General features: G+C 44.5%; 2 protein-coding genes across 5 annotated transcripts in view; one reads left to right on the forward strand and one right to left on the reverse strand.

The window, feature by feature from the left end:
* The window catches only part of LOC146577461 (ribonuclease inhibitor-like), a 144,503-nt gene that overhangs the window by 37,108 nt on the left and 83,217 nt on the right, over nt 1-24,178 (forward strand). The window lies entirely within an intron of this gene.
* The window catches only part of LOC146577462 (protein NLRC3-like), a 35,912-nt gene that overhangs the window by 7,488 nt on the left and 4,246 nt on the right, over nt 1-24,178 (reverse strand). Inside the window, exons 2-6 of one of the 4 annotated variants that reach the window (XM_085254270.1) lie at nt 5,582-5,713; nt 5,381-5,497; nt 4,515-4,616; nt 1,994-2,229; nt 89-1,877 (exon numbers count right to left, since the gene is read on the reverse strand). In XM_085254270.1, coding sequence (XP_085110396.1) covers nt 89-1,877; nt 1,994-2,229; nt 4,515-4,616; nt 5,381-5,497; nt 5,582-5,670 — 2,333 coding nt within the window. In that variant the 5' untranslated portion in view covers nt 5,671-5,713. The remainder of the gene's footprint in view (nt 1-88; nt 1,878-1,993; nt 2,230-4,514; nt 4,617-5,380; nt 5,498-5,581; nt 5,714-24,178) is intronic. The other 3 variants (XM_085254279.1, XM_085254251.1, XM_085254260.1) reach the window with 3 other exon arrangements.

A 24,178-nucleotide genomic window follows, 5' to 3' on the forward strand; every position in this document is an offset into this window, starting at 1 on the left:
ACTTTGTGGTTACAATCTGATTTTATTTTCAAAATTAAACTACTAACCTACACTGATCAATGATGTTAATGATCACATCTGGACTCACCCAGCCTTTCTGCAGTTCCTCACAGCTGGAATCAGTCTCAGTCGTCCCCGCACTGATGTGTTGTACTTCTGCAGGTCCAACTCATCCAGAACCTCCTCTGACATCTGCAGCATGAAGGCCAGAGCTGAGCACTGGATCTCAGAGAGTTCCTTCTCTGATCTGTTGTCTGACTTCAGGAACTCTTGGATCTCCTGAAATAATGAGAGGTGGTTCATCTCCATCAGACAGTGGAAGATGTTGATGCTTCTGTCAGGAGAGATTCCATAACTGTTCATCTCCTTCAGGTTGTTGATGACTCTCTGGATGGTTCCTGGACCGTTCTCTGTTTGACCCAGCAGACCTACTAAGAGGCTCTGGTTGGACTCCAGACAGAGGCCATGAAGGAAGCGAACAAACAGGTCCAGGTGGCCATTTTTACTCTGGAGGGATTTCTCCATGACTCGTTTAAGGAAATCATCCAGAGAGGACTCTTTATATTTTTTCCCAAAGAAGTTCTTCAGCACCTCTGTCTTCCTGTTGGTGTGACATTGGAACATGTAGACAGCAGCCAGAAACTCCTGAATGCTCAGATGAACAAAGCAGTAGACTGGTTTCTGGAAGATCACACACTCTCTTTTGAAGATCTCTGTACAAACTCCTGAGTACACCGATGCCTCTGTCACATCCAGACCACACTGCTCCAGGTCTTCTTGGTAGAACATGATGTTTCCTTTCTCCAGATGTTCAAACGCCAGCCTCCCCAGCTTCAGAAGAACTTCCATGTCAGCCTTCGTCAGCTCCTGTGGACTCGTCTCACGTCCCTCGTGGTACTTGTTCTTCTTCCTCTTTGTCTGAACCAGCAGGAAGTGTGAGTACATGTCAGTCAGGGTCTTGGGCAGCTCTCCTCTCTGCTCTGTAGTCAACATGTGCTCCAGAACTGTAGCAGTGATCCAGCAGAAGACTGGGATACTACACATGATGTGGAGGCTCCTGGATGTCTTCATGTGGGAGATGATTCTGCTGGACAGCTCTTCATCACTGAATCTCCTCCTGAAGTACTCCTCCTTCTGGGCGTCAGTGAAGCCTCGTACTTCTGTTAGCCTGTCAACACATGTAGGAGGGATCTGATTGGCTGCTGCAGGTCGGGAAGTTATCCAGACGAGAGCCGAGGGAAGCAGATTCCCCTGGATGAGGTTTGTCAGCAGCTGGCTGACTGATGACTTCTGTGTGACATCAGACAGCAGCTTCCTGTTGGTGAAATCCAATGAAAGTCTGCTTTCATCCAGGCCGTCAAAGATGAACAAAAGCTGAGAGACAGCCAGCTTCTCTGCTGTGACCTTCTGTAATGTTGGATGGAAAACATGGAGCAGCTCCAGAAGACTGTACTGCTCATCTCTGATCAGGTTCAGCTCCCTGAATGAAAGCAGAACCACCACACTGACATGTTGGTTCTCCAAGCCCTCTGCCCAGTCCAGAGTGAACTTCTGCACTGAGAAGGTTTTTCCAACACCAGCCACGCCGTTGGTCAGAACCACTCTGATGGTTCTCTGTTGGTCAGGTAAGGCTTTAAAGATGTCCTGGCACCTGATTGGAGCGTCATGGAGGGCATCCATCTTGGAAGCTGTCTCCAGCTGCCTCACCTCATGTTGGGTATGAACCTCTTCACTCTGTCCCTCTGTGATGTAGAGCTCAGTGTAGATCCTGTTGAGGAGGGTTCTACTTCCTGTTTCACTTCCTTCAGTCACACGTTCACATCTCCTCCTCAGACTGATCTTATGTTCATCTAAAACCTCCTGCAGACCAACATCTGCTGAAAGAAAGAAAAACAATGAGACTAAAGAGAAAGAAAACTCTTCAATGTCTGAACAACACAAGAAGTCCAGTTTTCAGAAATGAGTCCATCAGCAGACAGATGTTCAGTCTTACTTTGTACACAGCTGCTCTGACTGGCTGTCTGCAGTCCAGCTCTGCTTCTGGATCTTTCTCCACACTGGGGACAGGAGGAGTCTCCTGATGGAGCAGACTGGTCCCAGTATGAGGAGATGCACTGTCTGCAGAACCAGTGTCCACAGCTGGTAGAGACTGGATCATTCAGGACGTCCTGACACAAAGCACAGCAGGACAGCTGCTCCTCCTCACAAACACCACTCCTCTTCCTCCCTCTGTGAACACATTTCTTCATCACTAAAAACATTTACTGTCAGTGAAAAACATCCAGATGTGACCAAACTGCAGTTCCTCACAGTTCCTTTGATGTCATCAACACTAATGAGCTGCTCTTCCTGTCTGCCTGTCTCATTAAACACTGAGTGATGAATACAAACTCAACACTTCCTGCAGACTTCCTGACTTCACAATAAAAGCTTTCCATCAGAGAGAGACAGTTATGACTTTCACTGTTTTACAGCTGCTGTGTGCAGATTATCTGGGTCAATTCACTCTGAAGCAGCTTAGAAGTGTCCGTGTAGAGCCGTGGTCTGACACACAGAGACTTCTGATTTTCTCTATTTAAACAAACATGATGAAGATGAGCAGGTTTCTTTTCTAGTATAAACTCTGTGTCTCTGGCTCATGATGGCTTTTCAGGTTTTATGTTTTGCTCTCTCCTGCTAGCGTTTTTCCTGCCTGGGTAGAGCTTGTAATGGCCTCTCGCTCTTGGTCCACACAGCTATGATGATTACACCACCTGTTGCTGATTCACCTGGGCTTACCGGTAACCATTTAACGCTGCGGCATGGAGCAGTTTGTCGCTGGGACATTGACCCTCCTGTGTTCATGATCTCAGTTCTTTGCTAAGAAATCTCTCTCTAAATTCACCAGTTGGGTTAACTTTGAGTATACTTTGAGTAAATATTTCCCTGGACCTGGTTACAGACGCTTACCTGTGACTCCCATGTGTGACTGTGTGAGTGGAGAGCAGGACAAGAGTGACTGAAGAGGAGTGAGTGTGGACTCCCTTCCCTCTTTTCCCTGGAGCCCTGGACCCCCTCCCCAACTCACTGTACATATATAGAGCACTGTGGTTCACCCCTTTGGTAAATAACCTGTCACCTTTTTGTTTGTCAGAACTCAGTCTGTGCTTGAGTTCCTCTGTTAGCCATGACATTTTGTTGGTTCTCTCTCTTCAGGTCCCTGTAAGTGTTTGATCTAAAACATTATATTTATTCTGCTTTGATTGTTTTGTGTGCTGAGGGACATTGTTGCACGATCCACTTTTTCTCATCACTCAAATATCCTGATACTTTCAGAAAGTTGGAGAGCTCTCCTGGCTTGCTTAGTCTTTGCTCTGTACTGCAGTACTTGCACTGGTTTCACTGGACAAGTCTGCATGTGAATCTACAACTGATCTGACATTGTGGCACAAACACAGTAAACAAACACTACGAGCACCTTCTTTCATGTGCAGTGGCTTTCTTCTCATTCTGTTACTGAACACTGTATGAAAAGCCTCTCACTGCCAGCATCCTTCCAGCCCCACGACAACAAGACCAACTCACATCTTCACAACACCAAGAATTTTTCCCCTTTTCTTTGGAGAAACTGAGAAGCCAATAGGATTGTAGCTCAAACTTGCCCACAGTCCTGCTTCCTCCCTGCTCACTCCTACCTGTGTTGGTGCTCAGTGGACAGTCATAGCCTGCTGCTAGCATGAATGCTAAATGTACTGCTGTGGATGATCAGCAGAAAAAGATGTTGTCAGTTTGACTGTTTGCTGTATTTAAAGTGTTTTTCTCAGTTCATCTGTATTCAAAGTGCATTCGGGGCTTTAGCTGACAGCTCTTTGTGCTAACAAACTAAACTCTCTTAGTTTAAGCCAGCAGACTTTACCAAACACAAAGCCTGCTGCTGCCTCCATGGGTTAGCTTGTGTGACTGGTGATTACACCAATGAAATCTAAATCACACTAATGTGTCCTCGAAGGTGTTTGGTGGGAGCACTGAGTGAAACATAAGAGCTCTGGTAAAATAACAAACAGGGCTGTGAGAGCAACTGAAGTGATAAAAATACTGTTTAAAGATAAAAAACACTTTGATGTTCTCTCGTCACCTAACAAAGTCCAAACCCTGTGAACTATTTTAGCTTTAATAACTGTGGATTCAGGTATCCTGAACCCATCTTTGGACATGTGTAATTAAATATTTTAAAACTCCATCAGAGACTCCTGATGTGGCTGTTTGGAGAAGGAAAAGAGGGACAAAGTGGAGCGTCAAGCTGAGGCTTCATTCACTGCAAACCTACAGTTATGTTTCCTTATTTCTGCTGTTTGCATGTTCACAGCTGAAATAAAGCTGCCTCTTTGACTTCATCCTGTTGTGTTTGGGTCCAATCCTGCCTGCCACACAGTGCTACAGGACAAAGTCTAAGATTTTTATCTTTTTAATGAATCTTTGGTCATATTTATCCAGGAAAACACAAACATGTAAAGGAGTCATCACAGTTCTCTGACCTCGTTGGTCCAGGTTCACCACTGAAGTGTGGAGGGTGAGGCATGGACCAGTCACTCCTCACAGACGGACAGCTGGATCCTGCAGACTGTGACCTCTGACCTCTGCAGTCACAAACATGTTTTATTCAATGATCAATTCTCTGATAAAGTGATTGAAGCAGCTGTGATCACACAGACTGCAGATAATGCAGCTGTTTCCTGTCAGTAACAGTCTTCTTAGATTAGAGTTCAGCTTTTTACAGGAAAACAAATGTCCCTGAATGCAACAGTGAGACACAGTCTGCCTGTGTGGCTGTGATAGCTGCCGTTAGGAGCGCTCATGTGTTTGCAGTTAGACGAGGAGATGTTACCATCATGGACACGTTAACAAATCCTGCAGCATCACGTGGCACAAACACTTTGTGTTCCTGTCATCTGCAAGCAACAGGAAGTTCATTAATAAAGGCGGGATGGAGACGTGACTGTGATGGTTCTCCTTCATCCAGCTGTTACACACATCTTGGCTCACACGATGAGCCTTTGTCTAATACAGCAGCTGCTCTCTGAACACTTTTCTGAAGAGGAGCTGCACAAACCTTTGTTTGCTTTCTAGAGCAGCGTATCAAAGTCAAACTACCCACTGCTAGCAGCTGTTTCTATCATAGTTTAGGATCCAGATGTGCGAGGTCTAAATTTACACCTGTGCTTAAAATAAATAGTTAAAAACAGCCAATTGTGTCCAAATGTGTCTTAAAACCAGATAAACTGACAGTTACAGCTGAGCCTGTGTGTCCTTGGAGACACTGCTCTGCTACAGAGATGCATTTTAGAAACCAGGAAACATCAAAATCATTTAAATCAGAGAGTTCTTGTTACTAACAGCTCACCTCTCTGCAGCAGAGACTTTAAAACCAATGGGGGAAGTTCTAGACCGGCAACTCTTGAAGGACACAGAGCTGGAATCTGAATCAGAGTCTGAATCAGGTTCAGGTCCATGTTGGTCCCTGTGAATAATGATGGAGCAGTGATGTGAGTGCTGAGCTGTGACATGGAGAAGAGTCATGGACAGTTAGAGATGGTCATCTCACCTCTGAGCTTTGGTCTGGCTCTCATGTTCCCCACACAGAGTGCTTTTAGAGGGAGGGACTCCCTCCTCTCTGTCCTCACACTGATCCATGCTGCTCAGTTCACATCAGCTCACACACACTTTCTACCTTCACCTGCAGAGGAAACACAAATCATTCATGTGCACATCAACTGAGAGCTGCAGAGGTCGTGTCTGATGTGTTGGACTAACATCCATCTGAGACGCAGCTTTCATCAGTTCACTACAAAAAGTGTCACAGAGCCGAGTTCAGCCTCCAAATCCTCCATTACTGTAGTCCTACAAAGCAGCAGGTCAAACATGGCTGCAGAGAGCAGCTTTATGTCAGTAACAATGTCCAGGGCCGAGCTGACTGCTTACAGAGTTCATACTCTAACTGCTAGCTGCTCTGCTAGCTAAGCTAACTCAGTAACAGTGACTCTGACAGCAGTTACTGTGGAACAGCGGCCGAGCTCAGGACACATTCAGTGTGTTTAGTCTGAGTCCTGGACTCTGATCCAATGGATTCAATCCAGCTCAGAGTTTCATGTGTTCATCAGAATAAAATACATGTACTAATATAACAGAAGTAATGCTCTGAATGCAGGACTGTAATGGAGGATAAATAAGGTTTTTACAGCCTGAAAGAAACATTCAGTTCATATATTAGTAGACAGTGAAGCAGTTTTTAATACTGCAGCTGTTTCCTTCACCTGTGTGTGTGTGAGCCACACCTTCATGTGCTGCTTTAGAAATATGTGGTCTGACTGCTCAGACTGAGTCTAGGAGGACAGTTCACACGCTGGAGAAAGTTTTGTTTTCAGGCCCCTCTTCTGTGGAACCAGCTTCCAGTTTGGATTCGGGAGACAGACACTATCTCTACTTTCAAGATTAGGCTTCAAACTTTCCTTTTTGCTAAAGCATATAGTCAAGTCATATAGTCAAGGACTCCAGTCACCCCAGCCATAAACTGTTCAGACTGCTTCCATCAGGAAGGAGGTTCTGCAGCATCCGGTCCCGTACCAGCAGACTGAGAGACAGCTTCTTCCACCAGGCCATCAGACTGCTGAACACGTCATAGACACCTCAGCTTCACTACTGGAACTTCAACATTATGCACTACATACCGTACAGTAATGCCACTGTTTTGCACATGTCTCAACTCTGTATATTTTATATATTTATTATTGTTTACTCTATTTAATTTGTAAAATATGTGTACACACACACGGGAAAATATTTAGTATACACATCCAGAAATGCATATACTATTATATATTGTACATATATTTATTAGTTTCAGATGTAGCCATTCTTGTATTTTGCTTGTTTACATTATTGTATTTTGCACATGTCACAGTCTGGCGAGAGCAGACTGTATGTATTGTGAAGAGTGGACCCAAAATGCAGACACCAAGGAACTTGGATCAAAACTTGAGTATCAACAAAAAGCGAGCCGTTTAATGAGGCTGGCAGAAAAGGTACAAATAAAGGGCAAGGCAAACAGAAATAAAACTAACATTAACCTAAACTGGGAGAACTAAACAAACAACATGGAAAAACCTGGACATGAAACCTAGAAACATGGCATGGAGAACATGGCGTGAACAACAGACGACCTGACCAACACACACTGAAAACAGAGGACTTAAATACACAGGAGGTGATTAGGGGAAGTGGAGACACATGAGGAAACAGCTGGCACACATGAACATAATGACGTCACAGTGGGAGAGTAAAACTGAACATGATGAACACAGAACACCAGACCTCTTTCACAATAAAACAGGAAACATGAGACATAGACATGACAACCCGAACTTGACAACGTAAGACACAGACATGAAACGCATGAAGAGCAGGGGAGATTTAACATGGTTGGAAACACGAGGGGAAAATAATAACTAGAAACACTTAGGCATAATAATACAAACTTGATAACAAATAAACTTAGGAAACCTGATAAGCTTAAACATACACTATGAACATCAAAAGAACTGAAACTCAAAACACTGGGTCATAAGACCCAGGACCGTGACAGAGCCCCCCCTTCAAGGGCGGATTCCAGACGCCCGAAACCATGAAAAACAAAAACAAAAACAACCCACCAAGGGCGGGCGGCGGGGGTCCAGGACGGAGGGCCTGGAACAAAGCCACAAAAACAAAACGTCCATCAAAAGCACAGGAGTACAGGGAACAGTTCATAACTCCTCAGGGGGCCGACCCGGAGGGCGACGGCACAGGAGTCCATAGTCCAAAGGTTCAGGGGGCCGGCCATGTGGAAGGTGGCAGTGGCGAAGCAAGCATGGCTGGCCACACTCGGGTGGCTTGGCCCGTGGCCGGCGGCGACGTGGACAAGACCTGTCGGGTGGCTTGGCTGGCGGCCGGCGGCAGTGTGGATGTGGACATGTCGGGTGGCTTGGCTGGCGGCCGGCGGCAGTGTGGATGTGGACGTGACCCCTCGGGTGGCTTGGCTGGCGGCCGGCGGTAGTGTGGATGTTGACGTGACCCCTCGGGTGGCTTGGCTGGCGGCCGGCGGTAGTGTGGATGTTGACGTGACCCCTCGGGTGGCTTGGCTGGCGGCCGGCGGTAGTGTGGATGTGGACGTGACCCCTCGGGTGGCTTGGCTGGCGGCCGGCGGTAGTGTGGATGTGGACGTGACCCCTCGGGTGGCTTGGCTGGCGGCCGGCGGTAGTGTGGATGTTGACGTGACCTGTCGGGTGGCTTGGCTGGCGGGACGAGCAGAGGCGTGGCGTCGACCACTGGCTGGGTCGTGGCAGGCGAGACGAGCAGAGGCGTGGCGTCGACCACTGGCTGGGTCGTGGCAGGACCAGGCGAGGCAGGACCAGATAATGGCGCTGCAGGCGATGGCGTGGAGAGATGCTGGACTGGTTTGGCTGAACCTCCAGCTGGCGCAACAGGACCAGGCGAGGCAGAAGCAGAGGCTGAAGGCCCTGAGGCTGGACCAGACGAGGCTGAAGGCCCTGACGAAGCCGGACCAGACGAGGCTGAAGGCCCTGACGAAGCCGGACCAGACGATGATGAGGCGTGAGGCTGGACGGGCTCCTCGGGCCCTCCAGCTGACGAGGTAGGTTGCTTTTCAAGTTGCAGCAACACACAGTCTATAGCGGGTGAAATGAGTTTGTATGAGTTCTCAGACTGAGGTGTGGCAGAACCAGGTGAGGCGTCGTCCTCAGGCTGAGGCGTAGAAGCAGCAAGCAGTAGCGCAGCAGGTGGTGGTCCTGCAGGCGGCGGCACGGGAGCCGCAGGAGGTGGCGCTGCAGCCACAGATGGTGAAGCAGAAGGTGGCCAGACGGGCTCCTCAGGCCCTCCAGCTGACGAGGCGTGGTGCTGGACGGGCTCCTCGGGCCCGCCAGCTGACGAGGCGTGGTGCTGGACGGGCTCCTCGGGCCCGCCAGCTGACGAGGCGTGGTGCTGGACGGGCTCCTCGGGCCCGCCAGCTGACGAGGCGTGGTGCTGGACGGGCTCCTCGGGCCCTCCAGCTGACGCTGAAATAGGCTGCACAAACTCCAACTCAGCCCCTGGCTCCAACCTGGCCTGGATCTCGGTCCCACAGTGGCTTAGCTGAGCCTCATGGCTAGCACTTCCAGTGCAAAATGTCTTATAATTTGGCTTCTTGGAAGCAAAGTTCATAGAATGATCAATACACTGGGATGCTAGGTAGTTGTGCAGAGGGATGAGATATTCCGTGGAAGACTTGGCTGGTGATTTTTCAGTCTTAGTCATTTCATAAACATGCCCATGAACCTTTAAGGCAGTGTTTGTTCCAATATTGTCCTTAGAAAAAACACGTGGATTCAGAATACAATCACCCACCTCATGTTGCTGTGAGCCGTGGTGACGACCTGGACGCCGCCTCCTCCTGGAAGCGGTGGTTGTGGAGGCCGGCGCCGCTACAGCTGAGGTGAATGTAGCACTGGAAGCAGCCACCGGTTGAGGTGAGGGAAACGCAGCACTTCTCTGCTGCAGTGGCGACATGGACATGGAGACAGGTGAGAGACTGAATAAGCCGACTCTTACTCCTGTAGCCGGTGAAGGAAGAGCTGCATCACCGCAGGGCTGGTGTGATTCAGCCTGCACACTGGGCACCTGCTCAGACGATGATGGTGAGGCAGAGGAGATCGTGGCTGTAGCAAACTTCTTTAAATCTGCAGGCAGGCAGTCCATAAAACCTGGGTTAGCCGTGGCTATCCGGGTCAACTGAGCCCGAATAGCCTCCTTCTCCTCCCCCTGCTTCCCTGCACAGGAGATAATCCAAAGTCCACGAAGCTGTGTAACACGAATCTTGAATTCAAAAAAGTCACTGAAATAAATGTCCGCTGGGTCCAGCATGGTCAGGTCGTTCTGTCACAGTCTGGCGAGAGCAGACTGTATGTATTGTGAAGAGTGGACCCAAAATGCAGACACCAAGGAACTTGGATCAAAACTTGAGTATCAACAAAAAGCGAGCCGTTTAATGAGGCTGGCAGAAAAGGTACAAATAAAGGGCAAGGCAAACAGAAATAAAACTAACATTAACCTAAACTGGGAGAACTAAACAAACAACATGGAAAAACCTGGACATGAAACCTAGAAACATGGCATGGAGAACATGGCGTGAACAACAGACGACCTGACCAACACACACTGAAAACAGAGGACTTAAATACACAGGAGGTGATTAGGGGAAGTGGAGACACATGAGGAAACAGCTGGCACACATGAACATAATGACGTCACAGTGGGAGAGTAAAACTGAACATGATGAACACAGAACACCAGACCTCTTTCACAATAAAACAGGAAACATGAGACATAGACATGACAACCCGAACTTGACAACGTAAGACACAGACATGAAACGCATGAAGAGCAGGGGAGATTTAACATGGTTGGAAACACGAGGGGAAAATAATAACTAGAAACACTTAGGCATAATAATACAAACTTGATAACAAATAAACTTAGGAAACCTGATAAGCTTAAACATACACTATGAACATCAAAAGAACTGAAACTCAAAACACTGGGTCATAAGACCCAGGACCGTGACAGCACACCTCTGTTGCTTGTGAAGCTCGCACACAAGAATTTCACTGATGTGAATCACATGTGCTGTACCAATGTACCTGCACATGTGATGTGACAATAAAAGTGATTTGATTTGATTTGATTTGATTTGATTTATAGTTAGGGCTGGACCAGGTGACCCTGAATCCTCCCTTAGTTATGCTGCAATAGACGTAGGCTGCCGGGGGATTCCCATGATGCATTGAGTTTTTCCTTTCCAGTCACCTTTCTTACTCACTATGTGTTAACAGACCTCTCTGCATTGAATCATATCTGTTATTAATCTCTGTCTCTCTTCCACAGCATGTCTTTATCCTGTCTTCCTTTTCTCACCCCAACTGGTCACAGCAGATGGCCCCGCCCCTCGCTGAGCCTGGTTTTTCCTTCCCACTGTTGCCAAAGTGCTTGCTCATAGGGGTCATATGATTGTTGGGTTTTTCACAAATGCTCTAAAACTGTAGAAGAAGGTTGCATGTGATGAAAAAACATTTTACTATGACTTCACCAGTCTCTATCCCACAATGCAATCTAAAAAAGATTATCCTGTAGGACACCCTCAAATCATTTACAGAAACTTTGACAGCCTAGAAAATTATTTCGGCTTTGTTAAATGCTCAGAACTGCCGCCAAGAGGTCTTTTTCACCCCGTCCTTCCCTACAGGTGCCACGGCAAACTGATGTTTCCGCTCTGCAGCTTGTGCGCTGAAGACCAGAAGCAGCACACAGCATGTGGGCACAGTGACAGTGAGCGGGTGTTGAATGGCACATGGGTCTCATTTGAGCTTGAAAAAGCTGTTGAGAAAGGATACAGGATTCTATTGATGAGGTGTGGCACTTCCCCAACAAGACTGACACATTGTTTAAAGACTATGTGAAAGCCTTTCTAAAACTTAAACAGGAGGCCTCGGCGTATCCAGGACATGTGAAAACACCTGACGAGCAGCAGAAGTACATAGATGAGTATTATGAGAAGGAGGGAATAATGCTAGATCCGTCCGTAAATAAAGCTGTTCGAAACTGTAACAAGCTGTTGCTAAACTCGTTATGGGGTGGTTTCAGTATGAGGTCGAATATGGCGTCATCTGAGTTCATCACAGACCCTTCCAGGTTTAGCCAGCTAATGTTTAGCGACCAGGATGACGTGTGGCAGTTTTGTTTCATCTCTGACAACGTCGCCATGGTGCAATGGCGCCACTCTGATGGTAGAGCATCCCGCATGAAGGACGTTAATGTCTTTGTGGGGGCCATGACCGCTGCACATGTCAGACTCATACTGTATGATTTGTTAGACAACTTGCAGCAGTGCGTGCTGTATTGTGATACAGACAGCATCATTTTCACGGCACGCCCTGGTGACTGGATGCCTCCTCTAGGCCCATTTCTGGGGGAGCTCACCAGCGAATTAGATTCTGGAGAGGGAGGTGTGGAGGATCACATAGTAGATTTGTTTCCGGTGGACCAAAATGCTACACAATATTTTTATTTTTGAAATGCACCAACTAATATTGTTTAAAAATCCAAGAGATAAATATCAAGTCATGCTTTTAGGTAGGCAAATCTTTCCTGGTAATACTAAATATATTATAGAAGTGTTTAATGATGCCACATCCACAACACACGGGTATGTTTTAATAGACTATAAAGCCAAGACTCCGGACTATTTAAGACCCCGAAGAAATTTACTGTCAGACCGTCCGGTTGTTTATATCCCAAAACAAAAAACAGTAAAGAGGTGAAAGGATGTCATCACGCATGCGGAGGAATCTGTCTCTGTTGGAGTTGATATACAAGTCTCCCCCGGCTCTACGCAGAGTTATTATTAGCAATGCAAACTTCATCAATGCATTGTGTGAGATAGCCTTTAACGTATTGCAAGGTAACATTCCACTGACAAATCAGAAGTACAAACAGCTAAAAAAAAAAAATCTCTAATCAGACTGATTGCCGAAGAAAAGATCAAAACTTTGAAAAAGATAAAGACAATCAACCAATCTGGTGGGTTTTTACTAGCCTGATTAGGGGCTGCAATCCCTTTCATAACCAGTCTGATAGCAAACAGGTGAAAATGGAACATGTGCAAAAGATGTTTTTGGTGCCCCAACATTAGTTGGACTTATTGAAACAACCGCAGCAGTACACAGGCAACATCAGACAACATGCTCAGAAAGACTTGGACAAGGAGATGCTTCAAGTGTTACAAGAATCAGACATAGATGTGTATGAGAAAGCTAAAAAAATATGGTGATATTCTCCAAAGATACCTCACACTTGTGAGACAAGGTGCCCGTGAAAAGAATATATTGTCTTCATCCCTACCGGAACAATTTAACATGGATGTGCAAACCCAGCCTGCGGACACCCAACCTGTTTATGGTGATGCTGGGGTGAAGGATTTTATTGCAGAGAAAGTTTTGACACACATACCTAAAAGGAGAAGGAGGAATGCAGAACTCATTCTCTCGTTGGCCAGACTTGATTTCTTACAATGACAAAGGTGAAATTGTTGTTAATAAACACACCATCCCGGGTTCACACATTTACGACCTGATTAAAGCCGTCACAACCACACCCACCGTCAGACCTATTGGCTGGACAGACTGTTTCAGATTTTAACATACCGTTATCAGCCATATCCAACACCGGCATACGTAAGACCATTGCCATGTATAAAACTGATCACACACTGACTGAAGACCCTGAAGCATTTGAGTATAACTTTCATTCAAATTAAACTTTATACACAATTACAAAATGGAAAAATTACCAAATATTAAAACACTACAACCACTAAAGAAACAAATAAAACCAATCACAATCAACATCAAAATATGATAATAGAAACATAGAAGAGACATATCATTCAATTCATATACGTTCATGTGATCTCTACATTCAAAAAACCAATAACCTTGAATCCTTCATTTAAATTACATTTAAATTCCAGCTGGCAGCTGTTGGAGTCAAATTGTTAAATGTTGTCATTGTGTTACTTAAATGTGTAAGTCTTAGTTCAAGCAGCAGGATCAAAGACATTCCTTTGTCTCTGACCACCTCTCCAACCAGTCTGTTGGTGGGGGAGGCTGTAGTGTTTTATTATAAGGACATCCTATCTGAAGGTTCTGTTTTCTTGGTTTATAAGGTTCCTACTTTTATGACCCTTTTGGTGAGCAGGAGGTCACACAAACGCACCCCCAAACACACACACACACACACACACACACACACACACACACACACACACACGCACAAAGACACACACGCATTCAAGCACATGCATATAGACACACATACATAAGGAGGTCTGGTTTTCCCGCCAGTTTCAAGGAGGGTTAAGGATGGTTTCTCCACCGAAAGGAGGTTTTTCCTCCGCCGCTGAGGGCGTTGAGTGTTTGGTTTCTCCACCAATATGTAAGGAGGATAGAGCTCTCATTGGTGCCTATTTTGTGTGTGAAAGCGTGTGTGAGTGAGTGCTGGCCAGACGTGGTCTGTGCGAGTGTGGCTGATTGTTGTCTTGTAATGGGGAATAAACTGGGTAATTCTGCCTTGAAAGGGGATGAAATATATTGCAAAGTATTTACTGGGCAGCACGTAGTATGTAGATCATTGAAGGAAGAAAGTATTGAATTTGTGCACAAAACAGATGGAACAGTGTGTGTGACTGTGTCTGACGTCACTGTGTGTGTGAGCCACAGAGAGGTGTGAAAGACAAACATTCAAACTCAGCCTGCAGTTCTGTTCTGTGATTCTACATTTGACTATCCGTTGAGTTTGGTGTGCACTTCTGCTTTGTTCAGATGCATTTAGATACATCACCTCCACTCTCCTGTCTTTCCTTCTCTACCATTGCCTCCTAACTGGGGATGGGTACCGGTATCCGATGCCATTATGGCACCGGTTCTGACATAAACGTAAGTAACCAGACTGAAAAGCAGCGCACATTTCGGTGCTTTTTTCGGTGCTTTTTTCCCTGAGATGTCATACACTTTGGATTCTAGCCAATCATTTTACCTTTCCAAGGATAGTAGGCGGGCCCAGGTACGTATGTTCTTTTAGAGCAGAGCTACAGATTAAAAATGCCCAAGGCGAAGCGGTCAAAGTCTGGCTGTACTTCACAGCAAAAGATGCAAACTCAGCATCCTGCAACAAGTGCTTTAAGGTGATACTGTGATACTGTGCAAAGGAGTTAACTGATGAAACAGGGAGGCTGTAGCTCAGGGGGTAGAGCTGGTCACCAACTGATCAGAAGGTTGATGGTTTGATCCCAGGCTCCTCCAGTCTGTGTGTCACATATCTTTGGGCAAACTAACCCCAACTTGTTCTCCGATGCATCCATCGGAGTGTGAATGTACTTAGAAAGCACTGAGTGTAGATAAAGTGCTTGTGAGAATGGGTGTGATTGGGTGAATGTGACATGGTGTATAGAGCGCTTTGAGTACTCCGGGAGAGTAGAAAAGCGCTATATAAGAATCAGTCCATTTACCATGAAACACCCGGAGACGTATAGCATTTTGTAAAAGCCGAGAAATGCACCGTATGTGATAGCTTGCTGCGAGACCTCACACCGAGCACATCTACTGCGGGTGTGGTGCCTGTTATCAGACCCGGAGTTAGCAACATCCCCCAAGAACCCGAAGAGGAGAGTCCTGGCCCCTAGCCCTGCCAGTGTAGCAGAAATGATGACAGATGATGATGCAGCAGCAGCCGTTCTTTTCTGGGTGAGTAGCTTAATGTTGTTCGTGTGTAATTCACATTGAGTAGACTAACCACGTTATTACATTAATGTAAGGTGAACAAGCAAACACTGTCGTAGTTACATGTGTCTGTCTTCTTGTTTGATAGAGTGATACCATAGATGTCCTATAGCTGCAGAAAAAGCTAACATTGTTATCTTTTTACAACAAAACAGCTAAACATGAGAGGTTTTAGGACAAAGTTTGTGTTCTCCATTCTTTAAGCACTGATTCGAGCACCGATTAAGCACAGGCACCGTTTCAAAAGTACCGGTTGGGCACCGGTATCGGATAAAACCTAAACGATACCCATCCCTACTCCTAACATGCCTCCTTCCTCCTCTTCCTTTTCTTTCAGCCATCAATAGCATGACAGTCTTATTCATTATGATCCACACATTTTATTTGGTAAAGCTTTAGTTCAGAAGGCCCTTACTAATGCAACACTCCCCATTTACCCAGCCTGGCACTTGGAGTACACTGGCTTGTGGCCCCTTGTGCCAGCATTAGTGCTTTCATCCTTTCTGCTGCTCACAATTCACCGATCACACTTTGACTATTACCATTAAAACAAGAGTCAGATAATTTAGCAACAGAGCTACGATCCTTTAAATGTTAAAGTTTCATGATTCACGTGTGGATGTTGCATAAGAAAAGCATGATGTATAAAGTATAAGTGTTTCTGACCAGTTGTTCATGTTCCTTCATTTTTCCCTGAAATCTATCAAATACTGTCCAACAGACTGATGGCACAGCAGTTCAGAGGCTGCAGAGGCTGCAGAGGCTGCGTCTGCATCGGAGAGCAACATGGGGTTAGTATCTTACCCAAGGACATCATGCAGTCTGGCATTAAACCACCAACCTTCTGGTTAGCAGGTGACCTGCTCGACCACCTGAGTTCCAGCCACCTTATCAAAGTGACCAATCACATTAGAAACCTGTCCTGCTTTGGGCTCCGCCTCCAAACCATCCAAAGCGGGTTTTATTTGCACCATGTATGCAGGTAAACTCAAACATCCATTCAGCTGCTTCAGAAGGAAAATGTCAGCTTGTGGTTTCAGTCACAGGAAACTCACAGGTTAGAGTCCAGCCAGAGGGCTGCTGTTGTTTATCTGTAAAGTCTTTCAATTTACAGAAATAAATAATTATGTGGACACATCTGGATCATCAGCAAACATGAAACCAGGTGACCACCAGGACCAAGCTGACTGCTGACACAGAGTTCATACTCTAACTGCTAGCTGCTCTGCTAGCTAAGTTAACTGATGTTAAAGGTCAGAGTAAAGAAATGACGTGATGCTGCTGGGAGTGACACCACAGACTAGCAGCATTTAGTTACTCAGCATATAATGCAGTTAATCTGAAATCTCTTTTTCTCTCTGAAACCAAGTGACAGCAGACTGTGGGATTGGAGTGTTATTTTATGCCATGTTATACCCCTAATTAAAGATTGTGAATTATTATGTAGTTTTAGTTTGCATTATTCTCCTGAATTAGAAGAAGCTGATAACTATTGCATTAGTTAAACTGTTGTTATTGTGGTGTTTCTCTTGTTTCCATCCCCAATTTTGAACTCGTAACAGCTTGGGGGCTCGTCCTGTGGTATTGGGGTGGAATTTAAAAGTTTGGACGGTCCGAGGTTGTTGAATGGACAGGCACGAGCCAGTGGTCTGATGTGAGTGGGCATAAGCCGGCTTTTCTAAAGGTAAGGCACTACCTGTTGAATTATTTCCAAAGTGTGCCAAATTGGATATGACTAAATTAAAGTCTACTCACTGAAATTACTGGTAGAGGGTCTGTTTTGATTTTGATGATAATCACCGTGTGTTATGCTGTTAAAGTTGCTTAAGAGTATTTAATGAAGTTGAAGAAATATGAAAGTAATAATGTTGGGTTTGAGTCCCTGGATATTGAGCTGAAGGCTCAGGTAGTTTGGTAGGGAAATTAGGACAGAAACTGTTCTGGAGGAAACAGAGACTGGTTAATTGGTCGTAAAAAAGTTATCTTTCTTCGGTGAGACCCGTTATGGTAAAATTTCTCAAAATCGGTTAGGTGAAAATTGTTATAGGACGGCACTGGAGGATGCTAAGAAGCACATAGCCCGGGGGTTACGCCCCCTCCTGGTCGTGGACGCGCGGCTTTGACCTGTCGTCGAACAGGGATAGTTCAGTTTGGCTTATCTGTGGGGTACAGGGCATCCTGAAATAAGCTAGGAGTTACCGAGTCTCCTCACCGTTTTAAACAGTGTCATGTGCTTGTTTGGACAAAGTTAAATTGAGTTAGGGACTTTAGAAATCAGGCCATAGGCTGTTCTGGAGGAAACAGATACTGGTTAATTGATTACAAAAAAGTGAAGCTTTCTTCGGTAGGACCCGTTAACTTAAATTCGTCGAAATTGTTTAGGTTCTTTAGAAATCAGGCCATAGGCTGTTCTGGAGGAAACAGATACTGGTTAATTGATTACAAAAAAGTTAGACTTTCTTCGGTTAGACCCGTTAACTTAAATTTGTCGAAATTTGTTAGGTGCTGAATCTGTCAGGCCTGTCAGTGGTTGTAAATATAAGACGTCTTTGTAATATAAAGTAATAAAGTTTTGCCTGAGCTTGGCGTGAGACTCTGTGTGACGTGCAGCTGCAGCGCTGCGAGCTATTTTTAGACTGTGTGTGAAGATGCAAATGGGCTGTGACGCGCACAGAGGACTTTGCTTCCTGTTTAGCGTGTTATTGAGTTTTATAATTTTGATTTGCAAACAATGATACATGCCTGTAATTAAAACGCTGATTTTGCTGATTATGATACTACAAATAAGGTTTTGAATGACTAGGGTGTGAATGATGTTGGGTTTTAAAGCTGAAACTCAGAGAGGAGTGTGTTGGGAGACTGGCATGTAGTCTGCAGTGCAAAGGTGGGCGTCTTGCCTGCTAGTCTATTTAACAGTGATGAAAATGATATTAAATAAATCTCTCAGTGTGTTGATACAGGTGGCTATGGGGCTGGGCCAACTGCCCCCACAAGCACGGCGGCCGAAGCAAAATTATAGTAATGGAAACCAAACTCAGCAAGAATCAGCAGCTGTGGAAAAGACAGCAGCTAGCAGAGAATTAAAGGAGAAATTAAGAGAAGTTTTAACACATAAAATTGCGGCCAACAGACTTGTGGAGGTTGGGAAGGCGCCTGGAGCATCACAACAAAAAGGTGAAACAAAAACACACACAAGCAGAGAAATGTGAGAGAGAGGCACGTGCTAGAGAAATGCCTCGTTTGAGAAAAAACGTTAAATTAGCCCATGTACAAACGCACATACACGCAATGAAGAAACAGCTTACACCCATGAACACTTGAAGATTTTCCAGCAAGTAAAACAGTGAAACTTAACATACATCCGCCGTTAAATAATAAAGTTTATCCACTACTAATAAATAAACCCTCTGGGTTGCAGGACAACAACTTAACTTCAAAAAAAATAAAAATAAATCACAACCAGTGATAACACGACAAATTTAGTGGTTAATAAAAGTCAAATTGTGACATGTTTTCTTCTGATTGATTAATACAAGTGATTACTAAATGAAAGAAAATTCCAATTTTTGTGCTTTTAAACATGATCTTAAGAATTTTAACATGTACATGTGTTGTCCTGTCAGCTTGGTGGGTCATGAGTGGATTATACAGAGAGAAAAAACAAAAAAGGGGGAGGGAAGGCTGACACAGGGCCTGGTCCCGTTGTTTCTCCCCCTCTGAATAACACAGCCAATACAACATCATTTTCCTGTTCGTTTGTTTTTGTTTTTGTTTGTCTTTGTTTTGTTTTGTTTTGTTTTTTCTCTTTATGCTTGATTACAGGCTGCTTTGTCGGCCCGGGAAGCCGAAGCTGACCCTGGACTCCTGCTCTCCCCTCTACCATCTTTGCTCTCTCCTCTACTATCTTTGATGTGACCCTGACCAAATGCTAAAGCAGCTGGACCCACAACAACAACTTGAAAATGTCAACAGTGCTGCAGGAAAATGATCTCATGCAGCAGAGACGGAGAGCGTTAAATCCAAGGCCCGTTTCACTACACGGGGAGATTTCCGTCAGCATCTTTTCTTTCTGAGACGACTGAGAAAGGCCCGGCTCCCACCACCGATTCTGACCACCTTATATAAAGGAATTATTGAGAGCATCCTGAGCAGCTATATCACTGTCTGGTTCGGGATCAGCAACATGCCGGACAGACAAGCTCTACAGAGGGTTGTGCAATCAGCTGAGCGCACCATCCGCTCCGAGCACCCTGACCTGCACGCAATCTACAGCAGGCGGTGCTGGACCAAGACCAGGAAGATCGTGAAGGACCTCAGCCATCCCAACAACAGACTGTTCTCTCTGTTGCTGTGTACGTGACAAATAAACATCTGGATTTGGAAAACGAGGCACTCGCAAAGCCACCAGCATTGTGCCTGATCGGACACACCCCTCTCACACACTCTTTACATTCTTGCCATATGGAAAAAGACAGCGTCAGCTGACAGAGCTGTGACGAGACGCCCATTAAGCCCAGATCAAAAGAGAGGCCGAGCAAAACCATGCTGACCTTAACCACTCTGCATTAAAACTGTGCAGGACAGTGACGGACCAACAATGACCATCGGGCAGCAAGAAGGGCGTGCCAGAGAAAGGAGGAGTAACTGAGGTCAGGAGGCACCTCAGAATGGACAAAACACCAGGAGAAAATAAGCTGAAGGCACAGGTGTCGGGGCTCGGCCAGGAGCTGACCTCTGAGAAGGGCCGAACAGCAGAGCCGCAAAAGGACGTGGAGCAAAGCAAGGAAAACATCGACGGACTTCAATCTGAAGTGGACGGAAAAGATTGTGAGGTTTCTGCCCCTCAGTAAGAGCTCAAGGCATCAGAGCAGAAAACTAAGCATGGCTCAGGAGGAGCTGGCTGATTATCGAACCCATCAGGCTTGGAGTCCCAGACACACGACTTGAAATCAGGCTCAGGACCTCAGCAAGGAGATGAGAGTAAAGCAGAACGAGCAGCAGTGACAGCAGCTGAACTCTGACCTGAACAAAATCTTGAATTGGCTGGGAGAAACAGAGGAAGAGCTGGAGCAGCAGCGTAGACTGGAGCTTGACACTGACATCTAGACGACTGAGCTGCGTATCAAAACCCTGAAGGAGCTACAGAAGCAAAAGGGTCAAGCTAAAGAGGAGTGGAATAAGGAGAAGATGCAGGATACTGGAGAAAAGCACTGCCTCAATTGGGGCCAGAACCAGTATGGACAGAACTTTGAGCAGCAGCACCAACAGATGCAAATAGACTGAAAAGGAGGAGGGCAGGACCCCAGGGCACGCTTCAGGCCGTGGTTTACCCAGAACACCAGAACAGGAAAGTGATGAACACAGACACCCACACAAACACACACATCTACATGCATTGACTCAGAATGAAGAGAAACCCATACGAACATATGCACTCGTTGATTGAGTGAGAAATGACACACACACCTGCAAAAAATCAATATGCTGATTCAATTCACTGAGAAGTGATCCACACACACACACACATCTACAAGCTTGTGCAATAAAGAGTGACACACACACACGCTGATGCAATGAAGAATGCTTTACTAACAAATGCTGCACACAAACATCCGAATATGGAGTCGGTTACAACAATAAGAAGCCATTGATTGTTTATGGGTTAAATGCATTTCATGCCACACAGAGGGCATCTGTGTAGATTTAGGGGACAGGGTTTAAAGTAGTTTGGTGTGAAAACAATGTCTGTGCGTGATGTCTGTTTATGGCTTAAGGCCTCCACTGAATTGTGTACTGTGCTTCACACAGCCTGATAAGGAGCAGTGGTACAGAGTGAAAATGATGAGTGAATGATGTGAGTTTTATTTCGGAGAGAATATGAAAAGGTTGTGTTGATTTGACTCAGTTGTTTAAGTTTCTGCCAAAGCAAAACATTTGTGTGCAACCAGTGTCCACTATTGAATTAAGTCAATCCAACATGTCTTTGTCAAAAAAAAAAAAGGAGTTACGGTGCCTGTAGGCCTACACAGTATAGTGTGTGAAGTTTTGGTTGATTTTTGGGTTTTGTTTGACACTAGGTTGATTCTATCAGTGAGGTTTGGATTGTTCTCTTTCTCTAAGAGAGAGAAAGATGGTTTGAACTTTGGACATGTTTGCAATGGGCCCCAGTATCTGTTATTATATGAGTGTTTTATTGTTTACGTTTGTTTTCTTCTTTTGTTACAGTACACTGAGATAAGAACATCAGAGAGGTGTGATCCACCGGTGGTGATATTTTGGTATTTTGTGAGTTCCTGATTTAACAAATCAGCTCTTTAATCCAGGCCTGAGAGATTGAATTTTAAAGCGCTATAAAATATTCTTATTGAAAACAGTCGCAAAGTATTTTTTTCTCCATGATTATAATGAGCTTGGGAGAAAAATTCACTTATATGGGACACTGATCCTGAAGCCTAAAAGGATTGCAGCGAGTCAATCCAGTCCAAAGAAGGAAAAACAAACAAGGAACTGTTTCCTTAAAATGATGACGTCATCTTGCTGGTGATGGAGCCTCGAATAGGCTGCGCGTGAGACTCCATTATCAGCAACTTCTGGTACGAATGTGTGTGGATGTATGCATGTGACTGGACTGGGATGGACTGACGACTAAAAGTTTTAACTGACTTGATACTGAGACAAAAACGGTGCTGACTTTAGGATTATTGAATGTCCACAGACAATTCACCCAGCCTGTAAAAGAAGGGTGGATGTTTTGTCTTGCTTTGTTTTGTTTGCAGGAACAGAAGAATGACAGAGACTAAAGAGCTGTAGCTTCACAGCAGTGTGAACTGCAGACTGAACCCTTTGGTTGCTAATTTTGAGTTACTGATGTTTGCATTAAGAAAATTGTGTTTTAGTAGCTGTGTTTTAATTAAGGTATCACATTATATTGTTGGGAATGTTAAATGCTAAAGTGAAGAAAAGGTTTGATTCCACTCATGACTGAACATGTTATTATTAACCATAGTGGGTCACTGTAAAAAGTCAATTAATTTTTTAGAGGTAAAAAAAAACAAATAAAAACAAACAAACAAACAAAAAACCCTCCACCGAGGTCTATGAATAAGAGGGGAATGATAGACAGCCACACTCAAAATTGAGATATGTAATGAAAAACACTGGTCCCCGTCTTTTGGGCGCTTTCTTGAAGTAGTCAACAATTTAAAAGTAAGATAGAATAACAGGGGCATGTGCTGAGGGGTGGTGCTGCACAAGAACAAGAGTAAAATAAAGAAAATATTGTTTTTAGTTTTGAGAAGTGCAAATTAAAATGTACCATTACACTCAGAGGATCAATATGAAGTTTGATATTTGTTAATTTTGAATGAAGTACATGACTGGTGACTGTTCTGTCCTGAGCTTTTGTTTTTACAGCACCCGCTTGATCACACCAACAGTTTCTCGCCACCGAGGAGGGGTACTTGCAAAAAATAAAGAACGGGGAGGAATATCATCAAAACTGGAAAAAGGTAATCCCCAAAGGGGGTGATAACGCCATAACTTTCACTTATGGTCGAATTCTCAAAATTTGACCCTCGAAAAATTCTTCAAACATTTAGAGACAAAGTGGAGATTTAGATAAATATAATGTCGTAAACCACATAAGGATGAAGTATTTGATTCAATAAGATGGTGAAATAACAAGCAGCAAAATGTTGATCATGTTGATTATGTTTATTCAAGGGTGCAGAGAAGATTATTATTAGTAAAGACAACAAATGAAATAACGAAAACTAGAAGTGGAAAAAATTTGCATTAACGGTAATAAAATCAAAACAAAAAGGAAAACTAACTAAAACTGTACTGAATGTTCACAAAACTGACTAAAATTAACTAGATTTATAGCAAAATGTGTTTGGTTGCATTGAGGTGTGCGTGCCCTGCTATAGTGAAATTAAGGTAGTACGTTAGTCGAGTCGTCTGTGTTGCTGCTCCGTCCACGCGCAGAATCAGGTCAGGAAAAGTCGGGAGACAGCGCCAGAATAGAATTGAGGATGATGTTAATATGACTGTTTTGTAGACATAACAAGAGTCTTGTAGTGGAGAGGGACATAATGTCCTCCTGAAACCCAGAGAATAAGAAAAAACAGGGAGAAATTTTTTTTTTTCTTTTTTCTTTTAAATAAATCAAGTGTTATTAAAATAACAATCTCATAAGATGAAGATCAGGGACCAACCCAGAAGTCACTGACACTTCACTAGCTGTAAACTATTGGTTCAGGAATAAGTGATGGCACTGAACTTTCTACTTCACAAAAGTCAATTTATTTAGGATATCTGAGGAAGTACTGTGATTTTTATTTGGAGACACAAAGGAACATTTGGCACTTCCCACATCTCACATGTGTTTTACTGTTGCAATCATTCTACAACTGAAATGCCTTGGACTGTTAACCATTTCAGGCAAGTGGAGTGAACCATATTTTGCTAGACTCTCATCAGATTGGGGCTTCCTTTTATTGATCTTTGGAGAGAAGTCTTCATTACTGGTACTATTCAGGTCTTGTTCACATGTTTGTCCCAGGTTTCTCAGCTAAGAGGAGCTTAAACTCCAGATACTGTGAGTTCTTTTCACACATTGAGATCACTGATAACTTTTAGCAACGACGTGATCTCGTAGAAACAATTAGGTGTTATGGATTCAACTATAATTGCGACTCTTATTTTTTACTTTACTGGAAAAGATTTCTGCATTTTACCCATATTTTATTTTTAACTCAAAATCAAAATTCCAGATTCTA

This window comes from Mchenga conophoros, linkage group LG3 (assembly GCF_057382185.1).
Source record: "Mchenga conophoros isolate Kocher_MC1m ecotype Shallow Benthic linkage group LG3, M_conophoros_male_GT1.1, whole genome shotgun sequence".
Classification (NCBI taxonomy): domain Eukaryota; kingdom Metazoa; phylum Chordata; class Actinopteri; order Cichliformes; family Cichlidae; genus Mchenga; species Mchenga conophoros.